Source organism: Trifolium pratense, linkage group LG7 (genome assembly GCF_020283565.1).
Source record: "Trifolium pratense cultivar HEN17-A07 linkage group LG7, ARS_RC_1.1, whole genome shotgun sequence".
Taxonomy (NCBI): domain Eukaryota; kingdom Viridiplantae; phylum Streptophyta; class Magnoliopsida; order Fabales; family Fabaceae; genus Trifolium; species Trifolium pratense.
This window is the reverse complement of record NC_060065.1, coordinates 49770665-49794390: the sequence shown is the minus strand read 5'-3', so window position 1 is coordinate 49794390 and position 23726 is coordinate 49770665. Positions and strand designations below refer to the sequence as shown.

Below are 23726 nucleotides of genomic sequence, written 5' to 3'. Positions count from 1 at the left end.
CTTTATTTTTCTTTACTATTTTGTTACATTGGTTCGGGTGGAATTGGACTCGGATCTCGGGTTTGGTCTCGTTGGAGAAAATCTTTACTAGGATGCGACTCGAGACTGTACTAAACGTCGTCGTTTTGGTTACGTGATATAAATTGGTTTATAAGTTAATGAATGTGTCATATTTATAATATGATGACCAAAATAGTAATAGTTTTTATGTAATTGTATTGGTTGCACAATTGAACTTGGATCTTGAGTTCGATCTTGATGGAAAAACCTTAGTTAGGAGGTGAGACTCTGATAATGTTGTTGTTTTGGTTTCGCGATGTAAATTGGTTATAAAGTTAGTGAACGTGTCTCGTTTATATATGGTAATTAAAATTATTACTTAAAGTAATTGTGTCGTTCTTGTGACCTTAATTAGTTGGTAGGACGACGTTGTAATATGCAGAGGATGAAGTGAGATTTTTCACATATTCATTGTATTGGGTGAAATTATTTTAGTCATTAAATTAATTGACAAAAAAAAAAGATTTGATTCGAGTGAAAACGAGTTTGAATGTCAGATTGAAACTTGACGAAAAATCTTAATTAGAAGGTGAGAGTCTACTAAACATCTTCGTTTTGGTTTTACCGTATATATTGGTTCTACTAAACATCCAAATATGACATCTAAAATAGTAATAATAATTATTGTTATACTAGGTGGATTTGAGTAGAATTAAGCTTATAGACTCGGTATCAATTTCAATTGAAAAACCATTGAGACTCTTCTAAACATTTTTGTTTTAATTTCGTGATATGGATATATGTGTTGGTTCATATAAAATTAAATTTATATCTTAGTTTCAATTTTAAAGGAAGAATTTTAGTAAAGAGGTCGTCATCCCTATTTTGAAATATAAATTAATTACAAAATTAGTGAATGTATTCCATCTATATAATATGGTTACAAAAATAGTAATAATAACTTTGATGATTTTGTTTTTTTAGAGTTTTTATAAGTAGAACTTGTAGAAGATGTAATATACACGGCCCTAATGGATACTCTAACTCTACTTATCTTGAACATCAAATACATGCAAAATTAGCAGCATTGTTTTCAATAAGAGTATCAAAAAGAGTATCACAAGTTAATGATTTGTATCTTAATTTTTTTTTATTATTGAAGTTTCATGATGTGACATAGAGAGTATCAAAATTGATGATACGGTAGGTATTGTATCATCAATTTAATATCATTAATTTCAGTTAAAAAAATAAATATAAAAGAGATTATTTGTTAATAATGTATAATACTCAAAGTAGTATCACATTTGGAGCAAAATATGTATAAGTTGCATAAGTATTACATGACATTGTAGAGATCACTTATTAGTAATGTATCATGCCCAAAGTGGTATCACCATTGGAGATGCTCTTATAGATAGAATATAAACAAAAAACTTCTTATGAGTTTACCTTAGTTGACAGAGATATCACATTATATATGTAGAGATCGGGATTCGAAATCCGGACATCCCACTTATTGATCCTAAGGGTAAAATTTCTAACCATTAGACTAGATGACAAAACACATATATAAACAAAACTTTGTACATTTAAGGTTTTTTTTTAAGCAATTGTACATTTAAGTTAGGGATGTCAATTTGCATCTATTAATGGAATTTTTCATCCGAATTATCTGTCGGAGCTTCGAAGTCAGGGATTAATGATAGTCTATAAAAGATTTTTTTTTTATAATTAATGTCACTTTATGCAATTAGATAATACTTTCTGGTTACTATCACTTTTATTATTATATAAATACTTTTAATAAAAATTTGACCACTATTTATTACTATATAAATACTTTTAAATCTTGTGAAAAAAATAAATACTTTAATTATTTTTTTAATAAAAATTTGACCACTATTTATTATATAAAGAAAAGTTAATTATTTTTGAACCGTATAAAAATATTTTATATTATCAGTGCATATCCATTAAACTCATAATTAATTATCTTAATAAATGTGTAACCGGTTAATTGTACTAGTGTCTTTAGAAAAAGGTAATAATAAATACTCACTCCGTCCCTTTTTATAAGATTTTGTTTATAAGATGTAGTCTGACAAACTATTCGTCTTTTTTTTTTATAAGATTCTTTTGCAATTGTCGGTGACATTAATTTTTTTTTTCAAAATTATTCTTATTTACTTTATTTTTTGAACAAACGAAAATGAATCATATATATAAATCAGAGACCAAATAGTTTTCTCAGTATAAGGTGTGCCGAATACAAAAAGTTATACAAAGTGTCAGATAGCATGAAAAAAAAAATTAGTCGGGCTTCGACCCTCTTTTGTACCACAAAAAAAAAATAACATTAGTCGATTCCCAAACATAACAAGGGAGATTCGACCACCAACTGTGTAAGTTTGCAACTAGAGTCACATTTGTCATCTTCAACCACCAGAAAGGGTAAATTTTAACTTTGTCTAATAGTTGAGATAATGTCTTTGCCGAATAACTGAAGAGGTGATGATTTCTTTTATTCCATAGAACTCAAACACAAACGAGCTATATAAGCTACAAAAAAGACCGCCGTGCTCGACGGCCACCTGCTGCGTCGATGAACTGAAGAAAATGGTCAGATGGACTTTGAGGGTCCACCGAAAAAAAACTAACCCAGGACTGAATTGACGACCATAAGGAACCAAAAGTACCACATTCCTTCGTCAGCCCTCCTCCATAGCTACCTTTGAAAAGGGTTAGACCAAGCCTAGTAATTAATTGAATAAGAGGGAAAAAGGCCACTCAAGTCTATATCTAGAAAGGAGGCTGGATTGGAAGATTGAGAGATCCGAGACTGTGCTTGCATGTTTGCAGAGAGGCTAGAACATTCCCTCCACTAAAATAGAATAGAGGTAACATGTATTCGCCCTTGGTCTGCAATACATGGATCAAGGGCCTAGCTAATGCGTGAAACACTCTACATGTGGAGTATGGTCCCAAGACCGAAACTTAAAGGAATTGACAGAAGCCTGCACAAACGGTAGAACATGTGGTTTAATTCGATACAACATGCAAAACTTTACGGGCCCTTAATTATAAAGGATTCTTGAATGTATTTGGCCTATTTAATTGTAATACATCCATTTTTATTTTATTTTTTGTCCTATTTAAGTCTTTTATCTACACAAATATGCATAAGTTGATTTTTTTTCCCCACCTTTTTATTAACTTTTTTTGAAATAATAGTTTTATAAATTACTTTATTTTTTAAAATAGTTTTTTACTAAACATAAAGAATTTTGTAAACCAAATGATTATCTTCATCTTCAGAAAAGTCCATATTCAGAAGTCTCTTGTAATATCAAAAGCAAAGTGCAAAAGCAAAACAATGTAAAACTTGAATCCATAAATACTTGAACAAATATAAACAAAATCATCATATATGTAAAATCTAAGTAACTTAATTGTATTAATTTCTATTATTCTCAAAACATCGTTCAATGAAACATATTCCAATACAAAATTAAATGAAACAAAAGGGTAATTAAGAAAATGCAATCACTTTTTGATTACATCCAAAAATTTAAATGAAGTTAACTACTAGTACTATTTTTAACCTGTGTGTAATTGTTTAAAAAAAAAATAAAAACCTGTGTGTAATTAGTTACTTCTACTTATAATCAAGTCCAGAGAGAGTGAGTATTGATGAACTATAGAATGACCATGTTGAGTTAATCCTATTGATATTAACACTAAAAGGCTCACTAAGCAGATGGTAAAGCGCGACGGCAAGTTGGACACTCCATCTTTATATCCATCCATATTTGCAAGCAACCAGAATGGAAGAAATGATCACAAGGTGTCACCTGTGCAAGTAAGATAGTGTTCATTGGTCTCAATTCAAATTGTAATGAATTAAGCCTATGTTTGATATCACGGTGGAACACCAGAATCACGGTGTTTCACAGTAATTTCACGGAAGCTACACTATGTAGCAGTGTAGCTTTTGAAAAATTACGGTGGATCGCCGTGATTCTGGAATATCCACCGTGATACCAAAGATATGCTGCCTAAGTTTAATATGAAAATACAAAGGTTATATTTACTTTGACATACCATGCAATCACTAGTTCTGCGAAAAAGATCAATGTCTGTCATGCAAATAACACATTCTGTAGCATGTCTTTTAGTATGATCAAACTTCCTATGATAGTTGTATTTCTCAGGTAGCATCTATACAAACATGAAGATAACTTAGACAGAGAGAGAAGCATTCATGAAAATTCAGACAAAAAAAGTAAAATGCTGAATCATGTTTTATTTTCACTTAGGAAAACTTAGAGGCAGTGACTATGAAGCATTGACACAGACACCGGACACGATAAAGACACCGACACATTGACACCAATAATAATTTGAAAAAATGACATAATTCAATGTAATCGTAAGTGACGGTGCCTGTCGGTGTAGGAGACATGCCTAAACCGAGGAGTGTCCGTGCTTCATAGGGCAGTGATCCATAACTCGGAGTCGGGGATTGTATGGCAAAGATGAATAACAAGAATACTATGGAGCAAAGTTAACAAAAATAGAGCCAAATATACCGGCATGTTGTCAAATAGCAACTATAGTGCTGCGGATTTTGAACAAATTTATATTGTTCTGCAATACGCTATTTAGTACAATGTCTTGTCAAATAGAAGCTGTAGCGGTGTTATAGTACGCTATTTTTCGCGATACACAATTGACAAGACTGAGTATATGAATCAAGTATTGTCATTGTTAAAATTAAGTTTTTAAGCAAGGACAATTAAATTAAGGATTCTGAATGTGTTAATGGTTGCAAAGTTTCAAGAGTCAGATCTAACCTGACGAGGAATGAACCAACGCGGTCCAAGATAGTGCTGAAGGAGAAGAAACACAGCTTGAAGCCCAAGAAACACTGTCAAACAAACACACCAGTTCTTGTCTGGTTCGATGTGCATGAAGTTGTTCGGGAAACCAAATATATATAATGGGATTGCGAGCCGAGTAACAGTTATTCCTAATATATAATGAGGATCCAAAGGTTTGCGTGAATCATGAAAAACATTGCGGATTATCTGAGGTATCCAAAAGGTATACATAAGAAGAAGAATCAGTTTCATATGATTATGTAACTCATACATGCTTATAATGCCTGCCATTAACAGTGTCCCATCTGCAAAAGAAGCTGAACTGTTAAAAAGTGTTTTCCTATTCTTAAAAAAAGAAAATTAAAGCCGAAATTAATCATTTAGCAGAGAGGAAATTTAATTTCAAATGACTACTTACATAAACAACTGTGTAAAAGTGAAAGCTCACGCCACATTTCATGCCTCGGAGCCTCGTAACCTTCTGCGTTAATCAAAGACCTACTACCTGCCTTCCAAATGGCAACGAGATATCTCGTCTCAAAAATTGAGAATAGCACAAACTTGAAAAATGCAACCGTTGCAAAAGCAATTAACAAGGATTCTACAAGATAGGAAGCATCAACAATTTTTCAGCCATACATATAAAAACCAAAGTGTATGAGTGCCTATACGAATGTGATCACGAGCACGGAATAATAATCAAGGCAATTTTCCATAGAGTTTACAACTTGTGAAACATTCTAACTTACCAACTATCATTCCTATAGTCAGATGTAAAAGGGTAAAATGGGCATCCATTAACGCCTGTTGACCAATCATTAGTATCGACACCTTAGCAGCTCCCTGTAAAGTATTTCTGAATCATATTCATCTTTGATAATCATACTTATAAGTAAGTTATTAACTTATTATTAAAGTACAAATCTATGATGTGCATTTTCAAATAATGTATGGTACATTCATCCAAATATTGAAAAATTTATGTTAGTTTCAATGTTTCATTCATTAAGTTTATGACAAGTTAAATTTCAAGTGTACAAAGTCTTACAGATTGAGTGCCGCTATGCATGATTTGACGATTCAACAGAAGAACTTGCAAGGAAGAGACCTGGTATATTTATATTAAGGAGTTCACGGTGTAACGGAAAATAACAGTCATAAATCTCTAAGAATATTCATTAGTGAAGGATACAAAAGTAACCATCAAAGTATAGTAGACTGCTTTGTTATAGTCGACATCAATTCTTATAACAGAAGTCGCATTTAATAGTAACGGTGACAAGCAGTTCGCGCCATCATCCACCGGAGGACTCTTCATTAACCCTTCGAGAGAAAAATGGTCTTGCTCGCTTTCTATAAGAAATAATACAAAAAATGTGATAAGTCATATGAACAAACGCATTTCGATGTATATAAGAGAAATGAAAAGGAACTAAAAGGATTATTCCAAGTACCATTTTTTGATGATGGCAAGTGTGAAACCGTCGCAGAAATTTCGGCATTACAATGTTTCTCCAATTCATGCATCATAGCTGTAGTGAGGGGAAAAGTAGAAAATAGTAAATAACAACTTAAAGCAGAATCTCCTTTCTAAGCATACAGATTTCTTAGATAAATTACAATGTTTTCTTCTCCACATCTTATCTCGCGACGAACCTTGCAGTGTCTGAGATGAGAAAGCTGCAAGCTGTATACGGCAAGACATATAAATAACAAATAAGTATTCAGAATGCTCACTGTTGTTTTCCTATAAAAGAAGTTTGTTGAGTATGGATTCGATAGTTACTAGACGATATAAAATGTAAATAAAGAACGATGCATAAAGAAAGATAGTTACAAGACGATATGGATTCGGTAAAATATAATCTTCATACTGATTCAACTCTCCTTCTTTTCCACTGCAACAAGAGGAAACAAGAAAAATTCTTCAGCAAATTCAGATATTGTAGTTTTTTCTCTGAGGAAATATCGGTATTTCCTTGTAAACATGATTTGACTATTAATTAGAGACGATTGAACAAGTACGAAAGATCATTTGAAGACTGATTAAAGATGACATATGCCAAATTAGGATGAAAAGAAATTTAATATTCGAAACAATTATGATCTGTACATCATATTATTAATGATATCGACGAAATTTACCTGTTTGTTACCATTCTGAGCTGTTTAAAAGGCCATATGTATACACCTTCAAAGCTGATTTGAGCACCACCATCACCATGCTCGTTGTCAAACAAATCATCGAATATAACTATTCCCTAACAGAAAACGAGCGAAAGAGAAGAAAATTTCAGGCTAAGAATTATTTTCTAAAACAGTAATAAGTGCTTCACACGTGTGTGAGTTGTACGTGGTATTTACCACTTCGTCTAAGACAAAGAAAAAGGGTTTCACATGGCGCAAAACTAAATTTTTTCCCTCTATATGACACATGAAATAATTTCTCGGAAATTAGCTATATAGATCAAAATCTCACATGGACATAATGTACTCCAGTTATCGTCGTACGTGTACTACTTAATGTGATTATGGAATTGCCATTTGTTCTTCCGGTGTCTGGAAATCTTGAGGAGCTGTTTGCGGTATCTAAAAATTTCCAAGTCCCTGCATTTCAAGATGTAAACATACAAATATCTTCATAATCTCAAACTTTCGAACTCTTTCCAGAACAAACTAATTAACAAAGTAAGATTGCACAAAATTACTTTTAACATTACATGATTATACAAATGCCTTAAGTTCATTTAGTTAAGATTGCTGATTTAGTTTTATATTCAATCATAAGTCCTCTTAACATATATCAAACTATGCATGAAGTAACTTTTAAGGAAGACCTGAATTGTGCATAAGTGCTTACACAAAACATTTGAGCAACAAGTTTAAGCTACAAATTAAGGATAACAACAAACCACACATACACAATACAAACCTTTGTATGTTCCTGTTATGTTCCATTCTGAAAATGGACCTACGACACTTTCGTCCTTTCTTGTTAATCGAAACTGAGAGAAGCAATAACAATAACATGCAAATTAATGAGTTCTTCAGATGGATTTTGTCTCAATCAAAATGAATCAATTCACATAATGTCTTGCAATCAAATGACAGTCCTTAGAGGTACTACTAACATAACAGTAAAAGGCATATATAGGATTACATTACATGTGCATTTACTAACTCAAACATACTTAAGAGTTAATCATGGAAGATAAATTTTAATATGTAACAACATATAAACAAAACTCCCACACAACTTAATTTAACCGGTAAAAATCAAAACGAAAGCACAAAATTCTCAATACCACAATTAATAACTATGATGCACCAACATAAATATTGACATCAGACACGACACTGACGGTTTGACACGTCAACACGGGTAATAATTTGAAAGTTAAAATTTTGAAATAATTGAGTCTAACCACACGTGTAGGCTTTGTGTCAGTGTCATACATTGTCATGTGTCAGACACATCAGACACACATTTAACGTGAAGTGTCGGTACTACATAGTTAATAGTGCGGACACATATCCACATGTTCATACTTATTACATTCTATATTCCTCAATCACCATAGTCAATACTATATATTATAGAAAAAAGCAAATGGAATTAAAGTAAAAAGAAAAATTCTTATAAACAAACCTGATCATCCCTTAAGGGTCTGAGACCAGACACAGGACAAAGTAAAAACAGAACAACCCAACAACCAAATACAACATGGAACAAATTTTCATGCCACATTCTCCTCTGAAACAGCAAAAGTTCCAATCTTTGAAAGTCAACCATATAAAATTCCAAAAAAGTCAACTCCAATTCAAAAACACACTTCTCAGTTAAAACTGATTATAGACAATAAAACAAAACCCAACATAGCAAAATAGCTTAAGAAAGAAAGAAAGAGTTCAAAAGGGTTGCTTCAAAGTGAGTGGAATGAGACATTCATCAAATATAGAAAGCGAAAGATCAACGGCTTAATTAATTGGTTACCAAATGCAATTTTACACCTAATGTAGCTTACATTATACTACTAAACAATAATAATCAAATAATAAAAGAAAAAGTTTGTTGTTTGTGAAGTTTTATTGCAACAGGGTGGTTGAAGAATTTGCTGGGTTTGGTTTTTTTGTTAAGTCTCTATTATGAAGGTTCATTGCATCACATATATATAGGTTAGGCAGCTAAAAAAAAATAAAAATCCATTAATGTATAAACTAGATATGGTAATTGTCTAATTGAAATAAATAAGGGATACGTTTGAGAAATACATTGCTATGTATTAAAACTCTTTTTATCACCCTGACCAAAAAAAAAAAAAAAAACTCTTTTTATCACTGTACCAAAAAAAAATACCCTTTCTTATTATAGATACATTTACTTACATTACATGATTGATAATATATATAATACTTTTTTTAAGCAAGAAATATTTTTAAGCCAAAAATAACTCAAAAGACCAACCGTTAGTTGGTTCAGTGCCGATTGACGTTGAACTTGGTAGGAAGGACCACGGTTCGATCCCACACAACTGCGATCGGGAGGGGACTGCAACCACTTGATGTCAGAACTGACCCCAAATCAGATTAAACTGATGGTAAAAGCGAAAAAAAAAAAAACTCAAAAGAGACTAACATGTAATAAATAGTAATGATGAATAATTTAACATGGAATTAAATTGTTTCTAGTAAGTTTTTTTTTTTTTTTGTACATTATTGTTTCTAGTAAGTTATTACTAACTAATTTGGGTCTAAAAAAGTATAGAATTTTTTTTTTTTGAATAAACTCATCCATGAATTTAACCCTTTTCTTCACTTTTCATTTCAAGTCAAGAAAAAAAAGTTTATAAATGCCCCAAGGGCCAACTCGGCAATGCCCTGTCCCTACTCCGATTTTTAAACGAGTTAGATAGGACGACTTAAAGTATCGAGTATGAAGTTTTTACCACTATTTTTAATAATGATTAATTTTTGTCAAAAATCTATAATATTTCGTAAGGTTCAAATCTATAAGAATCTTTGTCAAATTTGTGACTACTCACCTAAGGTTCAAATATGACTCACCTAAGGTTCAAATATGAAACGGGGTTCTCTGCTATTACTACATGAAAGTAATTGTGTAACTTGAATACTCGGATTGCAAATCAAAGATTGAGACTTTTTTTTTTTTTTTTTATAAGCAAAGATTGAGACTATTATCGCATGTAATTGAGTAGAACTATAAATGCAAGTAATTCATATTGTTGATTCCTACTCCTCCGTCCCAAAATATAAGACTTCATTAACCACTGCATGTATGCCAATACATCATTTTGATTACGAATATCTTTAATTCTTTATTAATAAAAATTATAAAAATTTGATATTTTGAAAATATTCATCAAAACAAATCAAACAAGATCTTATATGATAATATTTACATTTATATACTTTTAGAAAAATATGGTCAAAACAAGACATATGAATAATTCATTTAGTCAAATGAAATCTTATAAAATGGAACGGCGGGAGTATTTAATTAACTTATATTTTATTAGTAATTTATGTTTTAGATACATTCAATTTCTATTTTATTTTTTGTAAAGAATAAATTTAATTTTTTGAATTGAGACAAAAAGAGATTATTCGTTGTATGATACTTTGATAAATAATCTTGTCATATTTTTTTTTACATTAGTTTAAAGACCCGTGCGAATTTTTTTTACATAACTAGTTTAAAGACCCGTGCATTCGCACGGGTCAATTGACTTTTATTCGATATTTGAATTTGTCACTATATTAATGTAGAAAATTTATTTAAAATTAAATTTTTTTTGTACATATTTATAATTAAATATTTAAAAATTTGTTATATAATATTGTTAAAATATAAGTGGAATTATTGTGTTAATTATTTCTTGTAAACTTATTTATTTAATTTTTTATGTTTTAGTGACAAATAATAGTCCCGTGTATATTCTTAATAAAAAATTAGAAATTTTATTAGGAATATTTAGTGTAATTTAGTAAGTTTGATACTAATTAACTTTATTAGTATATTTTTTTAGTATATTATTATTAATGGTTAGTAGTAAACTTTGTAATAATATTGTTTATGTTTCATTTATCAAAAAAATGTGTTTATGTTTATTTTCTTTTTTGATGAAAAATATTGTTTATGTTTCTTTTTTTTTATTATAGAGTAACTTTTTTTTTATATTCCTATTTTTATGTGGTTTTTTCTTAGTTTTTCTATATTCTTTCTATATTCTTTTTTTATTGACTAAATTTCCTATAATTTTTTTATTGTTTTTTTTTTCTTCCTATTTTTATTTATAGATTGTTATATTTTGTTCCTATCTATGATATGTTGTGTTCCTATATTTAAGCATATAATCTTTCTATATTTTTTTTAATATTTTTTTAGTAAAATTGCAATGAGAGATATAAAACTTGCAATATGGTTAAAAGTAATAAGGATAAATTAGTAATTTTGGTGGTAATCGATTTTAATATATTAGTAATAGATATAACGATCTAGGTTTTTAAATATTTATTTAAAATAAAGTTGAGAAAGATTTGTACAAAAAAATGTTGAGAAAGACATTATATTTATTTGTTTTAAATTTATATTTAAAATATTGTGATTTTATCAAAAATATGATAAAATATAAATTTTATATTTCAAAATATAGTTGAAATATAAATTTTATTTTGATTAATATAATTTCTTTTAATGTTAAATTATTTGATCTATAATTTAATTTCCATTCATGGATATCATATATAGGTTATGTAAGCTTTAGGTGTGACAGTTTAGATAGAGATTAACATGGCAAATTCATTATAAACTTTTATAACATATGGTAGGATCTTAGTAATTTTATTTGGGTTCAATTATGGGTTTTCCGTTTCACCCTAGCTTGCTCAATTATTTGGGTGGAATTTGAAATGGACTCCAAAATAGTTATTGATCATTAGAGGTGGGAATAGGCTAGGCCGAGCTAGGCTTTGCCAAGCCTGAGCCTGGCCTGTCAAAAAATCGAAGGTCTGAGCCTGGCCTGTGGCCTATCATAGGCTTAAATTCTAGGCCTGAGCCTGGCCTTTTGAAAGTCTGATGTGGCCTGTTAGCCTGTTTAAAAGCCTATTTCATATGAACATATTTAAATAAATAATTATATTTATTTTGAAATATACTTATGAACTAATAAAATAATGTTCCATTTGATATTTTAGAGAATTTGACTATATATGTCATCATATTTCAATTCTAGTTTATAATAATACATTTATATATGTTAAAAACTAATGTAGATTAATAAACTTAAATTACTTAAAAAGTTAATAGATTTATAATTTAATCAAAGTATAAATTTTAATATATAAATAATAATCGTAATAAAAAAATTATTCATGTTAACTTAAATAGGCCGGCCTAGTAGGCCTCAAAGGCTTTTTTAATGGCCTGCGGCCTGGCCTTTTTAGCTAAATAGGCTTATAAAAAAGCATTGGCCTGCTCTATTTAAAGAAATAGGCTGGCCTGGCCTGAGCCTATGTAGGCTAGGCCTTAAGGCCATGTAGGCCGGCCTGGCCTGTTCCCACCTCTATTGATCATATAGTTAACTTGAAATTCACTCGTGTAGTCAATTCTAGTATCAAGTGGTTACAACCCGCTTCCGATCGCAGTTTTGGAGGATCGAACCGTGTTCCTTTCCTACTAAGTTTGACACTAATTACCACTGAAACCAACTAACGATTGGTAAGTATCCTTAAAATATTGTTGAAGCAATCAAATAAAGAGACAATTTTTGTATAAAAAATTGTGTATTTTTACTTCAATAACTGTTTGACTTATATTTTCAAGACAAAATTTTCTTTATAGGTTACTTATGGCACTTTTTTTTATTAATTCAAATAGCATCAGTGAACATTTTACAATACTCGAAAAACTTTATATCTTACACTCAAAAACAAAGAAGCGTTAGCATTAGGGTGTAAGCTTATAGTGTTGTGACTTGTGAACAATGCGTGTCTCATGAAGCATGGATATGGGAGCTTAGATTAGGAAAAAATTCTTTGTGGTGTAAAGTTATGACTAATGAAAGGAAGAGCCAGATGCACTTGACTTGATTGTATTCATTGTAGAAAAGAAACTCAAACACTATTGCATGTATTGAGAGATTGCTCTCAATTAAGCACATGCTTTGTGGTTGAATTTGGATCCTAAGCATGAGGCAAATTTTCTTTGACAATAATCTCATTGAATGGGTGGACTTAAACGTCTTAGAATTGAGTGTTGGATTTAACTCATCTTTACAAAACCGGCTTGTAAGACGAGGATTGTCTACGTCCAACACTAGTATTGAGTTCGGTGTGTGGATATAAATGGTGGATGACTCAATTGATCTTGGAGAAACTCTGATATCATTTTAAAATTGGGTCACTACCTTAAAATCTGATTTTGTAGGGTTGAGTTATACTCGATACTCAATTCTAAGAAAACGTGAACTACATATACTACTTCTGTCTCAAAATATAAGACCTCTTTAACAAAAACATATCAATTAAGAAAAGTAATTTTTAAGTTAACCTTGTCAATAATGCATATTCTATTTTAAAAATTACCCTTTAATTATTAAAAGAGTGAAATGATGATATTTTATTTTTCTTTATGTAATTAGGAATATTTTTGTGCAATTTTAATTAATGTATCTTAAAAAAAAAAATCTTACAAAATAGGACAACAAAATTTTGAAAAATATGAAAATTAAAAATTTTAGAAAAATGTGGCTTAAGAACATATGTTTTTTTGGAATAAGCTTAAGAAAGTTGATTATTTTTTTTTTTTAAAAAAAAATATAAATAAAATAAACAGAATGCAAAAATTGGCAATGAGACAGGGTCGAAGTGGACACCGTCAACCTAATATATAAAGTATTAATACTTTGTCCAATCTAATATATAAAGTATTAATACTGCAAAAATAATATGGGTACTATGGTAATTTCCTATATTTTGAGGTGTGCCACAACCACCCCTGACTCAGCTACTAGATGCAGAGGCCTTAATTCGTGGAAATAATGGAGAACGACTTGGTAGATTTTCCAAAGGTATTGGCGTGGAAGTGCTCTTACGTACATAGCTGAGCTTTGGGGTGTTTTGCTTGGGCTACAAATGGTTCTTGATCGAGGATTCGCGACAAGAACTCTTCTCACCTTTTTTTAACCTACAAAATACATAAGTTCTTCAACCAAAAAAAAATTTTCTCTTCAAAAGAACATAAATTATTTTATGCATAGTTAAGATAAATTGTATGGAAAAATGTGTTTTTGGTCACGGTAATGATAGCAGATATGGGTTTGGAAAAAAATCTTCTATTCCCTGTAATTTGTTTGGAAAAATTAAAACAAAAATAAATATATTCACTAAAAAACTATATACCATACAAGGTGTGTCACAAATAGAAAAATACATGAATTAATATCAACCCATATAAAAGTCAAAGTAATTACAACACAACACCCAAACAAGATGCAACAATCAAGAATCTCAAATTCCTAAGCACGCGAGAGGATAGGTACACCATTGATAAAAATAAAAGCAGAAATCTTTAACATTAAATACGAGCCAACTCCATGGAAAATTATTTTCATCCTAAAACATTATGTATTTCTCACATTCCTTTAGCGGTTTACTTTTCTCTTTGATTGTGTGTTTGGTCATTTCTGAGTGCTATGCTGATATTAATGCTAATCCCAATGCTAACCAGAACCTATCAAAGTTAGTGATTGATGCAGGTTCTGGAAGAAATATTCCAGATACATTGTTTGGAGTATTTTATGAGGAGATTAATCATGCAGGAGCTGGGGGATTATGGGCAGAACTTGTGAATAATAGAGGCTTTGAAGGAGGAGTTGCTGCCAATCTTCCCCCCATTTATCCATGGAAAATTATTGGAGAGAATCAATCATCCATTACCGTATCAACTGATCTTTCCTCTTGTTTTGAGCGTAATAAAGTTGCATTACGCATGGATATTCTATGTCAAGGAATATCTTGTCCAAGTGGTGGTGTTGGTATTTCCAATCCTGGTTATTGGGGCATGAATGTTGAACAAGGGAAAAACTACAAAGTAGTTTTCTTTGTTAGAGCACTTGGTCCAATTGATTTAGAAGTGTCATTTGTCGGAACAAACGATGGTATAAAATTGGGTTCAACGAACGTAAACGTCGATGGACTTAATGTTACAAAATGGAGTAGGATGGAGAGAATTATTAAAGCTACAGGTACAAATCATAATTCTAGTCTACAAATAACAACAACAAATAAAGGAGTATTATGGTTAGATCAAGTGTCAGCTATGCCTTTGGATACATATAAAGGTCATGGTTTCCGAAGTGATCTTTTTAAAATGGTGGCAGATTTGAAACCAAAATTTTTAAGATTCCCTGGTGGTTGTTATGTCGAAGGAGATTATATAAAAAATGCTTTTAGGTGGAAAGATTCAGTTGGGCCATGGGAAGAGAGAGCTGGTCACTTAGACGACATTTGGCATTATTGGAGCGATGATGGACTTGGTTATTTTGAGGGTCTTCAACTAGCAGAGGATCTTGGTGCATTACCTGTATGGGTGTTCAATAATGGTTTTAGCCATCACGATGAAGTTAGTACTGATGCAATTCAACCATTTGTGGATGAAGCTCTAGATGGCATTGAGTTTGCTAGAGGTCCTCCCACATCACGATGGGGTTCTCTTAGAGCTTCCATGGGACATCCTGAACCATTTAATTTGAGATTTGTTGCTATTGGAAATGAAGATTGTGGTAAAAAGTACTATGAAGGGAATTATATGAAATTCTATGAAGTTATACGACGTACTTATCCTGATATCCAGATGATATCAAACTGTGACGGTTCTGATGTACCACTAAACCATCCTGCAGATATCTATGATTACCATATTTATACAAATTCTCAAGACATGTTTTCCAAGCATACCAAGTTCGATAAGTCACCACGATCCGGTCCAAAGGCATTTGTTAGTGAGTATGCTGTTTGGAAGGAAGATGCAGGTGTTGGAAGTCTTTATGCAGCTGTTGCTGAAGCAGCATTCCTTATTGGAATTGAAAGGAATAGTGATGTAGTTAGTATGGTTTCATATGCACCCCTCCTTTTAAACACAAACGATAGAGGGTGGATACCAGATGCAATTGTTTTTAACTCTTATCAAAGTTATGGAACTCCAAGTTATTGGGTTCAACGACTCTTCACTGAATCTAGTGGAGCAACCTTACTTAATTCAACTCTCCAAACTTCTTCTCCTGCAATTGTTGCATCAACAATTAAGTATAAAAATTCTCAAGATGGAAAAAATTATCTAAGAGTAAAGGTGGTAAACTTTGGAAAAGACATTGAGAATTTAGGAATTTCAATAAACGGCTTAAATACAAATGGGCAACCATCTGCTTCATCAATGGTGGTGCTTACATCCTCCAATATAATGGATGAAAATTCCTTCTCAGAGCCAATGAAGATTGTGCCTCGAAGAACAATATTTGGGAATGCAAGCAAGGACATGAATGTTAAACTTTCTCCTTATTCGGTTACATCATTGGATCTATTATTTTAAAATGTTAAGGTGAAATATTGCTTTATTTTTTGATAGAATAAGAGAAATACATATATTTTTTGTAGATGAAATTTAGTTGAGGAGATGAAGCCCGAATCTAATAAAGAAGGAAAAAACCTTAGGGCTAAAAAAACAATTACAAAAAATACATTTAATTTCCTTCAAGAGCACGGGTGGACTCAAAACGAAAACCTCTATATGTCTAGATTCAAGAAATGTATATATTTCTATTACATGTGTATATAAATTATTATTATTATTATTATTATTATTATTATTATTATTATTATTATTATCACCATCTTTGAGAATCTAATTCTTGATCTTGTATATTTCTAGCTAGCATATATTTTTTTATTGAAAAAACCGTTTAGTTAATACCAAGGTAATTAAAACCGGACCGGACATTAAACCGGCGTGCTTATGGGTTCAAGGTTTAATAGGTCGGACCGGGATTCAATCAGATGGAACCGTTTTTATTATATATATATATATATATTAAAATAATATATAAAATAATAATTACCATTGTTTTTTTTAAAAAAATTATTCATCACATTTTATGTTGATTATTATATTTTACTTATGTTCTTTTTTGTCAAAAATAAAAGCAAAAGAATTATAATGTGAAGTTAATTACTAGAGTAGATAGTAGACACCCCATAAAATAGATCTTGGGCCCATCTACAAAAGGCCTACCAACGTTGAAAATTTTAGTAGAGTAAAATGAAGAAAAGTGTTATTTGTACAATCAATTTTGGACAATATTTATCGATGTTTTCTCTCCCCACCCCCCGTGAATCTTTTATCCCCCTGAGTTTCCAATTTTGCCCTTGAAAAAACTTCGGTTCGTAGAAACCGAAGTTTTTTTTTGCCTTGAAAACAAATTTCGGTTTCTAAAAACCGAAATTTACTCTGAATTTGCACTAGAAAAAATTCGGTTTCTGCGAACCGAATTTTTCACAAGGGCAAAATTGGAATATTGGGGGTATAAAAGAAACACGGGGGGCCCGAAGAGAAAACATCATATTTATCTCTCATACTCATGAAGAAGGAACAAAAGGTTGTCCAACCAAGTTGTAGCAAAATATTTGTATAAATAACACAACTCTAAAAGGAAATCCTACTTGATATTCCTTCAGCCGCCACTGTAGCTTATTCTTTTTTCTTTATCTGTTAAACTCAAACTCTATAACTCATCTCTTCTTCCTCTGTATACAAATAATCATGAATCATAGTCACTCACACTACATTTTCCTTCATGTTTTAATCAGCAAAGATCAGGATGCAATACAAATGTCAATGAGTTGTTTTTTTGAAGATCACCAAGAATATAATTTCTCTTCACTCCTTCCTTCTTCTCATACTCAAAAATTATTTTTTTTTTTATTTAAGAAAAACTGAAACACAAACCAACCTGGTAAATCGCGTGAACCGTCGGTTTTACCCCGATTTTCCCAGTTTCTAACCGATTTACGGGTTTATCTTCCGATTTTGTGCATGAGCAATTTTCAGGCTAAGTCGGACCGGATGCATGTGCGGTTCACGGTCCAATCGGTTAAACCAGCCAATCTGGTTCGGTTTTTATTACCATGGTTAATATGCATTATCACTTTTATATTCTTGAAAATTTTTGGAAGAATTTAAGAAGGATTGCACAAATAATAATAATAATAATAATAATAATAATATTTGTCCCGTCAACAAAGAAAAAAACCACAATATTTGTCGTAGTTGTTCACAGTATTACTAAATTATCCGGATAATTCATAATAAAATAAATAATTAAAATAAGACAATAATAAATAATTGAAAATAAAACTATACACATAAGATAAGTTATTGAATAAATAATAAATTTAGAAGTTTTACTAAAATAGACATTTGAAGAAAATTGGGGTATTACAGGTTTCTTTGCATGTAGGAGGAAGATTGTGTGAGTGGAATAAGTCATTAATATTTTGTAGCGGGGTCATTTATCCGTTATAAATGGAGTAGCGTAAGGATATGGTGAGCTCGTTGAGAAATCATTTATCCATTGTGAGTGAAGCTCTATGAGGATAATGCACCTTAACAAGGATGACAGAAGGGTTGTTGGACTTAAGACGTGAATGCACCATTAGTTTTATGGACCTTTAGACTATGTTTGGATGAGAGAATTTTTTGAGGTAAAATAATGTTTTGAGAGAATTCAAATGATTTGAGGTGAATTCCATTGTTCGGATGGAAATTTGAAGAATTTTCAAAATTATGGCAATTTATGAAGTATTTTGTTCAAGTTAAATTTAGAGAATTTTAAAATGACACCTAAAACCAAAGAATTTGAAATTTCTTATTCTCTATAAACTTTTAAAAATTACTAATTGATCGTAAAACCTACAATTAGCCGAAAAACCTAAAATCGACGATAAACGCTAAATCGGCCGAAAATCCAAAAAATCAGCAGAAAAAACCTAAAATCGGCCAAAAGCCCAAAAATCAACTATAAACCCTAAAATCGGCCGAAAACCCAAAAAATCGGCAGAAAAACCTAAAATCGGCCAAAATTCCAAAAATCGACTATAAATCCTAAAATCGGCTGAAACCCAAAAAATTGGCCGAAAAACCAAAAATCGACCGAAAATCCAAAAAATCAGCCGAAAACCTAAAATCGACCAAAATCCAAAAAATCGACTATAAACCTTAAAATCGGCCGGCAACCAGAAAAATCGCCAGAAAAACCTTAAATCGGCCAAAATTCCAAAAATCGACTATAAACCCTAAAATCGGCCGAAAAACCAAAAATCGACCGAAAACCCAAAAAATCGGCCGAAAACCTAAAATCGGCCAAAATCTAAAAAATCGACTATAAACCCTAAAATCGGCCGGCAACCCGAAAAATCGGCAGAAAAACCTAAAATCGGCCAAAATTCCAAAAATTGACTATAAACCCAAAAAATCGGCCGAAAAACCAAAAATCGACCGAAAACCCAAAATCGGCCAACATCCAAAAAATCGGCTGAAGAATCTAAAATCGTCCCTAAACCCAAAAAACTCGGCCGAAAACCTAAAATCGACCAAAAATCCTGAAATCGGCTATAAACCCCAAAATCGGCCGAAAAACCTAAAATCGACTATAAACCCATTTTTCAGCCGATGTTAGGGTTTATAGTCGATTTTTGGGTTTTTCGGTCGATTTTTTGATTTCCGTTTGATTTTAGGGTTTATGGTCAATTTTTGGGTTTTTTTTTGCCGATTTTAGGTTTTTCGGCCGATTTTTTGGGTTTAGGGTTGATTTTTGGGTTTTTGATTAATTTTTTGGGTTTTCAGCCGATTTTATAGCTTATAGTCGATTTTAGGGCTTTTGGTCGATTTTAGGTTTTTCAGCCGATTTATGGTTTTTGACCGATTTTAGGTTTTTCCGTCGATACTTTCAGTTTTTTGGCCAATTTTTGGGTTTAGAGTCAATTTTATTAAAATAAATCAAATTAAATGAAGGAAATTTATTTACATTATCCAAACAAAGAATTTTATAATTGATGGAATTTCAACACTTTATCCAAACAATGAAATTTGAAAATCAAGGGAATTCAATTGAATCAATTGAATTGCCTAGTATTTAAAATTCCTTGAATTTCTAGAATCTCTCATCCAAACACACTCTTAGGCAGTCAGAAACAATTTTAAACACGAGGTGTTAGCTGAGTGGTAAAGAACATAATCTTGCAACTTCAAGATACATAGTTCAAAATCATTGTGTCACCGTAATCAATATAAAAAAAGAATTGTATTTTTAACATTTTTTTAAACATTTTTCATATAAATTTTTTTTTAAACATTTTTTTTGTGTCCTTTTCAATTCATTGCTTATCATAATTTTCATATAAATATAAAATTGTTCTACTATGTACATAAAAAATTTCCGTCAAAAAAAATGTACATAAGAATTAATTTTTGAAAACACAGATAAATATATTCACTAAAAACCTATTTACCGTACAAGGTGTGTCACAAATAGAAAAATACATGGGTTAATATCAACCCATACAAAAGTCAAAACATGTACGACGCAACACCCGAGAGGATAGGTACACCATTGATAAAAATAAAAACAGAAATCTTTAACATTAAATACGAGCTAACTCCATGAAAAATTATTTGCATCCTAAAACATTATGTATTTCTCACATTCCTTTAGCGGTTTACTTTTCTCTTTGATTGTGTGTTTGGTCATTTCTGAGTGCTATGCTGATATTAATGCTAATCCCAATGCTAGCCAGAACATATCAAAGTTAGTGATTGATGCAGGTTCTGGAAGAAATATTCCAGATACATTGTTTGGAGTATTTTATGAGGAGATTAATCATGCAGGAGCTGGGGGATTATGGGCAGAACTTGTGAATAATAGAGGCTTTGAAGGAGGAGTTGCTGCCAATCTTCCCCCCATTTATCCATGGAAAATTATTGGAGAGAATCAATCATCCATTACCGTATCAACTGATCTTTCATCTTGTTTTGAGCGTAATAAAATTGCATTACGCATGGATATTCTATGTCAAGGAACATCTTGTCCAAGTGGTGGTGTTGGTATTTCCAATCCTGGTTATTGGGGCATGAATGTTGAACAAGGGAAAAGCTACAAAGTAGTTTTCTATGTTAGAGCACTTGGTCCAATTGATTTAGAAGTGTCATTTGTCGGAACAGACGATGGTGTAAAATTGGGTTCAACGAACGTAAACGTCGATGGACTTAATGTTACAAAATGGAGTAGGATGGAGAGAATTATTAAAGCTACAGGCACAAATCATAATTCTAGTCTACAAATAACAACAACAAATAAGGGGGTATTATGGTTAGATCAAGTGTCAGCTATGCCTTTGGATACATATAAAGGTCATGGTTTCCGAAGTGATCTTTTTAAAATGGTGGCAGATTTGAAACCAAAATTTTTAAGATTCCCTGGTGGTTGTTATGTCGAAGGAGATTATATAAAAAATGCTTTTAGGTGGAAAGATTCAGTTGGGCCATGGGAAGAGAGAGCTGGTCACTTAGACGACATTTGGCATTATTGGAGCGATGATGGACTTGGTTATTTTGAGGGTCTTCAACTAGCAGAGGATCTTGGTGCATTACCTGTATGGGTGTTCAATAATGGTTTTAGCCATCACGATGAAGTTAGTACTGATTTAATTCAACCATTTGTGGATGAAGCTCTAGATGGCATTGAGTTTGCTAGAGGCCCTGCCACATCACGATGGGGTTCTCTTAGAGCTTCCATGGGACATCCTGAACCATTTAATTTGAGATTTGTTGCTATTGGAAATGAAGATTGTGGTAAAAAGTACTATGAAGGGAATTATATGAAATTCTATGAAGTTATACGACGTACTTATCCTGATATTCAGATGATATCAAACTGTGACGGTTCTGATGTACCACTAAACCATCCTGCAGATATCTATGATTACCATATTTATACAAATTCTCCAGACATGTTTTCCAAGCATACCAAGTTCGATAAGTCACCACGATCCGGCCCAAAGGCATTTGTTAGTGAGTATGCTGTTTGGAAGGAAGATGCAGGTGTTGGAAGTCTTTATGCAGCTGTTGCTGAAGCTGCATTCCTTATTGGAATTGAAAGGAATAGTGATGTAGTTAGTATGGTTTCATATGCACCCCTCCTTTTAAACACAAACGATAGAGGGTGGATACCAGATGCAATTGTTTTTAACTCTTATCAAAGTTATGGAACTCCAAGTTATTGGGTCCAACGACTCTTTACAGAATCTAGTGGAGCAACCTTACTTAATTCAACTCTCCAAACTTCTTCTCCTACAATTGTTGCATCAACAATTAAGTATAAAAATTCTCAAGATGGGAAAAATTATCTAAGAGTAAAGGTGGTAAACTTTGGAAAAGACATTGAGAACTTAGAAATTTCAATAAACGGCTCAAATACAAATGTACAACGATCTGCTTCATCAATAGTAAACTTTGGAAAAGACATCGAAAACTTAATGGACGGCTTAAATACAAATTTGCAACCATCTGCTTCATCAATGGTGGTGCTTACGTCCTCCAATATAATGGATGAGAATTCCTTCTCAGAACCAATGAAGATTGTGCCTCGAAGATCTGTATTTGGGGATGCAAGCAATGGAATGAATGTTAAACTTTCTCCTTATTCAGTTACATCGTTGGATCTATTATTTTAAATGTTATGGTGAAATATTGTTTTATTTTTTGTTAGAATAAGAGAAATGTATATATTTTTTAAATATGAAATTTAGGTGAGGAGATGATGCCCCAATTTAAGAAAGGAAAAACCTTAGGACTGAAAAAACAATTACGTAAAAATACATTTACTTTCCTTCAAGAGCATTGGCGGAATCAAACCGTAAACCTCTATATTTCTAGATTCAAGAAATGTATATATTTCTATTACATATAAATTATTATTGTTATTTTTATCTTTGAGATAATCTAATTCTTAATCTTAGCCTATAACATCTTTTTGTTATTTTCTGTGTTAGGTAGGTGAGCTTTGCATTTCTTTTTTAATTTTGTAATTGTTTTTGGCTTTTGATAGCAGACTCGTTTCTATGATTTTGGTGGTCTATGGGCAAACTTATAATTTGAGCTTAATTTGAATTCTTAAAAAATATTGAATTCAACTGTTAAATTTTTTTTTTAATGAAATTACTGCCATGTCAACAAGCACAAAAAAAATAATTGACTCATTATCATTTTCGGGTGATTGTATTCCTCGTCATTATCATTTTCGTCACATTGATTTTTCCTAATGCTACAATGCTTTGTTGGAAGTGTCGACTCTATAACTATATATAAAATGCAAGACTTTTGACAATATATATTCATGCTAGATGAAAAATCTTCATTTCTATATTTCTCAAAGTACAACATTACACCCTCCACTTTTAAAATATAAATAATTATTCCTAACGATGCATTATTGTAAATAGAAATTTAAAATATATTTAAATTAAAAATCTTCAAAATCTATTTAGGCATATTATTTGTAACCATTAAATTTTTTGGTATTTAGGGTCTGTTTGGAATAGCTTATTTTTGAGATTATACAAAAAACTTATGCAAATAAATAAGTTTTTATTATGTTAATTTATAAGATCCAATTAACAAAAATTGTATTTTTATAAGCTATTTTTTCATAAACTATCTTGACAAATTTATAATAATACATAAAAAATTTATTTATTTGTATAAGTTATTTTGCA

The 23726-nt window shown here is 31.3% G+C and overlaps 2 protein-coding genes and 1 pseudogene across 3 annotated transcripts; 2 read left to right on the top strand and 1 right to left on the bottom strand.

Moving 5' to 3' along the window:
* Positions 1-3403: 3403 nt before the first annotated feature.
* Positions 3404-9008, bottom strand: LOC123898003 (transmembrane E3 ubiquitin-protein ligase FLY1-like). 2 transcript variants are annotated; one of them, XM_045948845.1, is made up of 14 exons: positions 8533-9008; positions 7816-7888; positions 7363-7490; positions 7029-7144; positions 6721-6781; positions 6504-6570; positions 6338-6415; positions 6076-6236; positions 5932-5991; positions 5633-5726; positions 5302-5484; positions 4857-5188; positions 4105-4221; positions 3404-3854 (listed from the first exon to the last, which is right to left on the bottom strand). In XM_045948845.1, exons 1-14 carry the CDS (start codon positions 8674-8676, stop codon positions 3753-3755), a joined length of 1716 nt encoding a protein of 571 aa, XP_045804801.1. In that variant the 5' UTR covers positions 8677-9008; the 3' UTR covers positions 3404-3752. The 2 variants fall into 2 exon arrangements, with proteins under 2 accessions (XP_045804801.1, XP_045804802.1); XM_045948846.1 differs by having other exon boundaries at positions 3489-3854; positions 6540-6570.
* Positions 9009-14526: 5518 nt separating this feature from the next.
* LOC123896569 lies at positions 14527-16524 on the top strand (annotated as a pseudogene).
* A 3961-nt stretch (positions 16525-20485) lies between these two features.
* On the top strand, positions 20486-22685 carry LOC123896568 (alpha-L-arabinofuranosidase 1-like). Its single transcript, XM_045946943.1, has 2 exons — positions 20486-22416; positions 22492-22685. The coding sequence occupies exons 1-2, from the start codon at positions 20646-20648 to the stop codon at positions 22683-22685; spliced, it is 1965 nt and encodes a 654-aa protein (XP_045802899.1). The 5' UTR covers positions 20486-20645.
* The last annotated feature ends 1041 nt before the right edge of the window (positions 22686-23726 follow it).

Bases quoted from the DNA above. Each gene is read 5' to 3' on its own strand.
- LOC123898003 (XM_045948845.1), bottom strand. From the start codon at position 8,676: ATGGTTGACTTTCAAAGATTGGAACTTTTGCTGTTTCAGAGGAGAATG. The intron at 7,145-7,362 runs GTGAGATTTTGA...GTTTTCTGTTAG, and splicing joins CTGGAGTACATTATGTCCAT to GGAATAGTTATATTCGATGA. The intron at 6,416-6,503 runs GTAATTTATCTA...CCCTCACTACAG, and splicing joins GATGTGGAGAAGAAAACATT to CTATGATGCATGAATTGGAG.
- LOC123896568 (XM_045946943.1), top strand. From the start codon at position 20,646: ATGTATTTCTCACATTCCTTTAGCGGTTTACTTTTCTCTTTGATTGTG. The intron at 22,417-22,491 runs ACGGCTCAAATA...AAAACTTAATGG, and splicing joins GAACTTAGAAATTTCAATAA to ACGGCTTAAATACAAATTTG.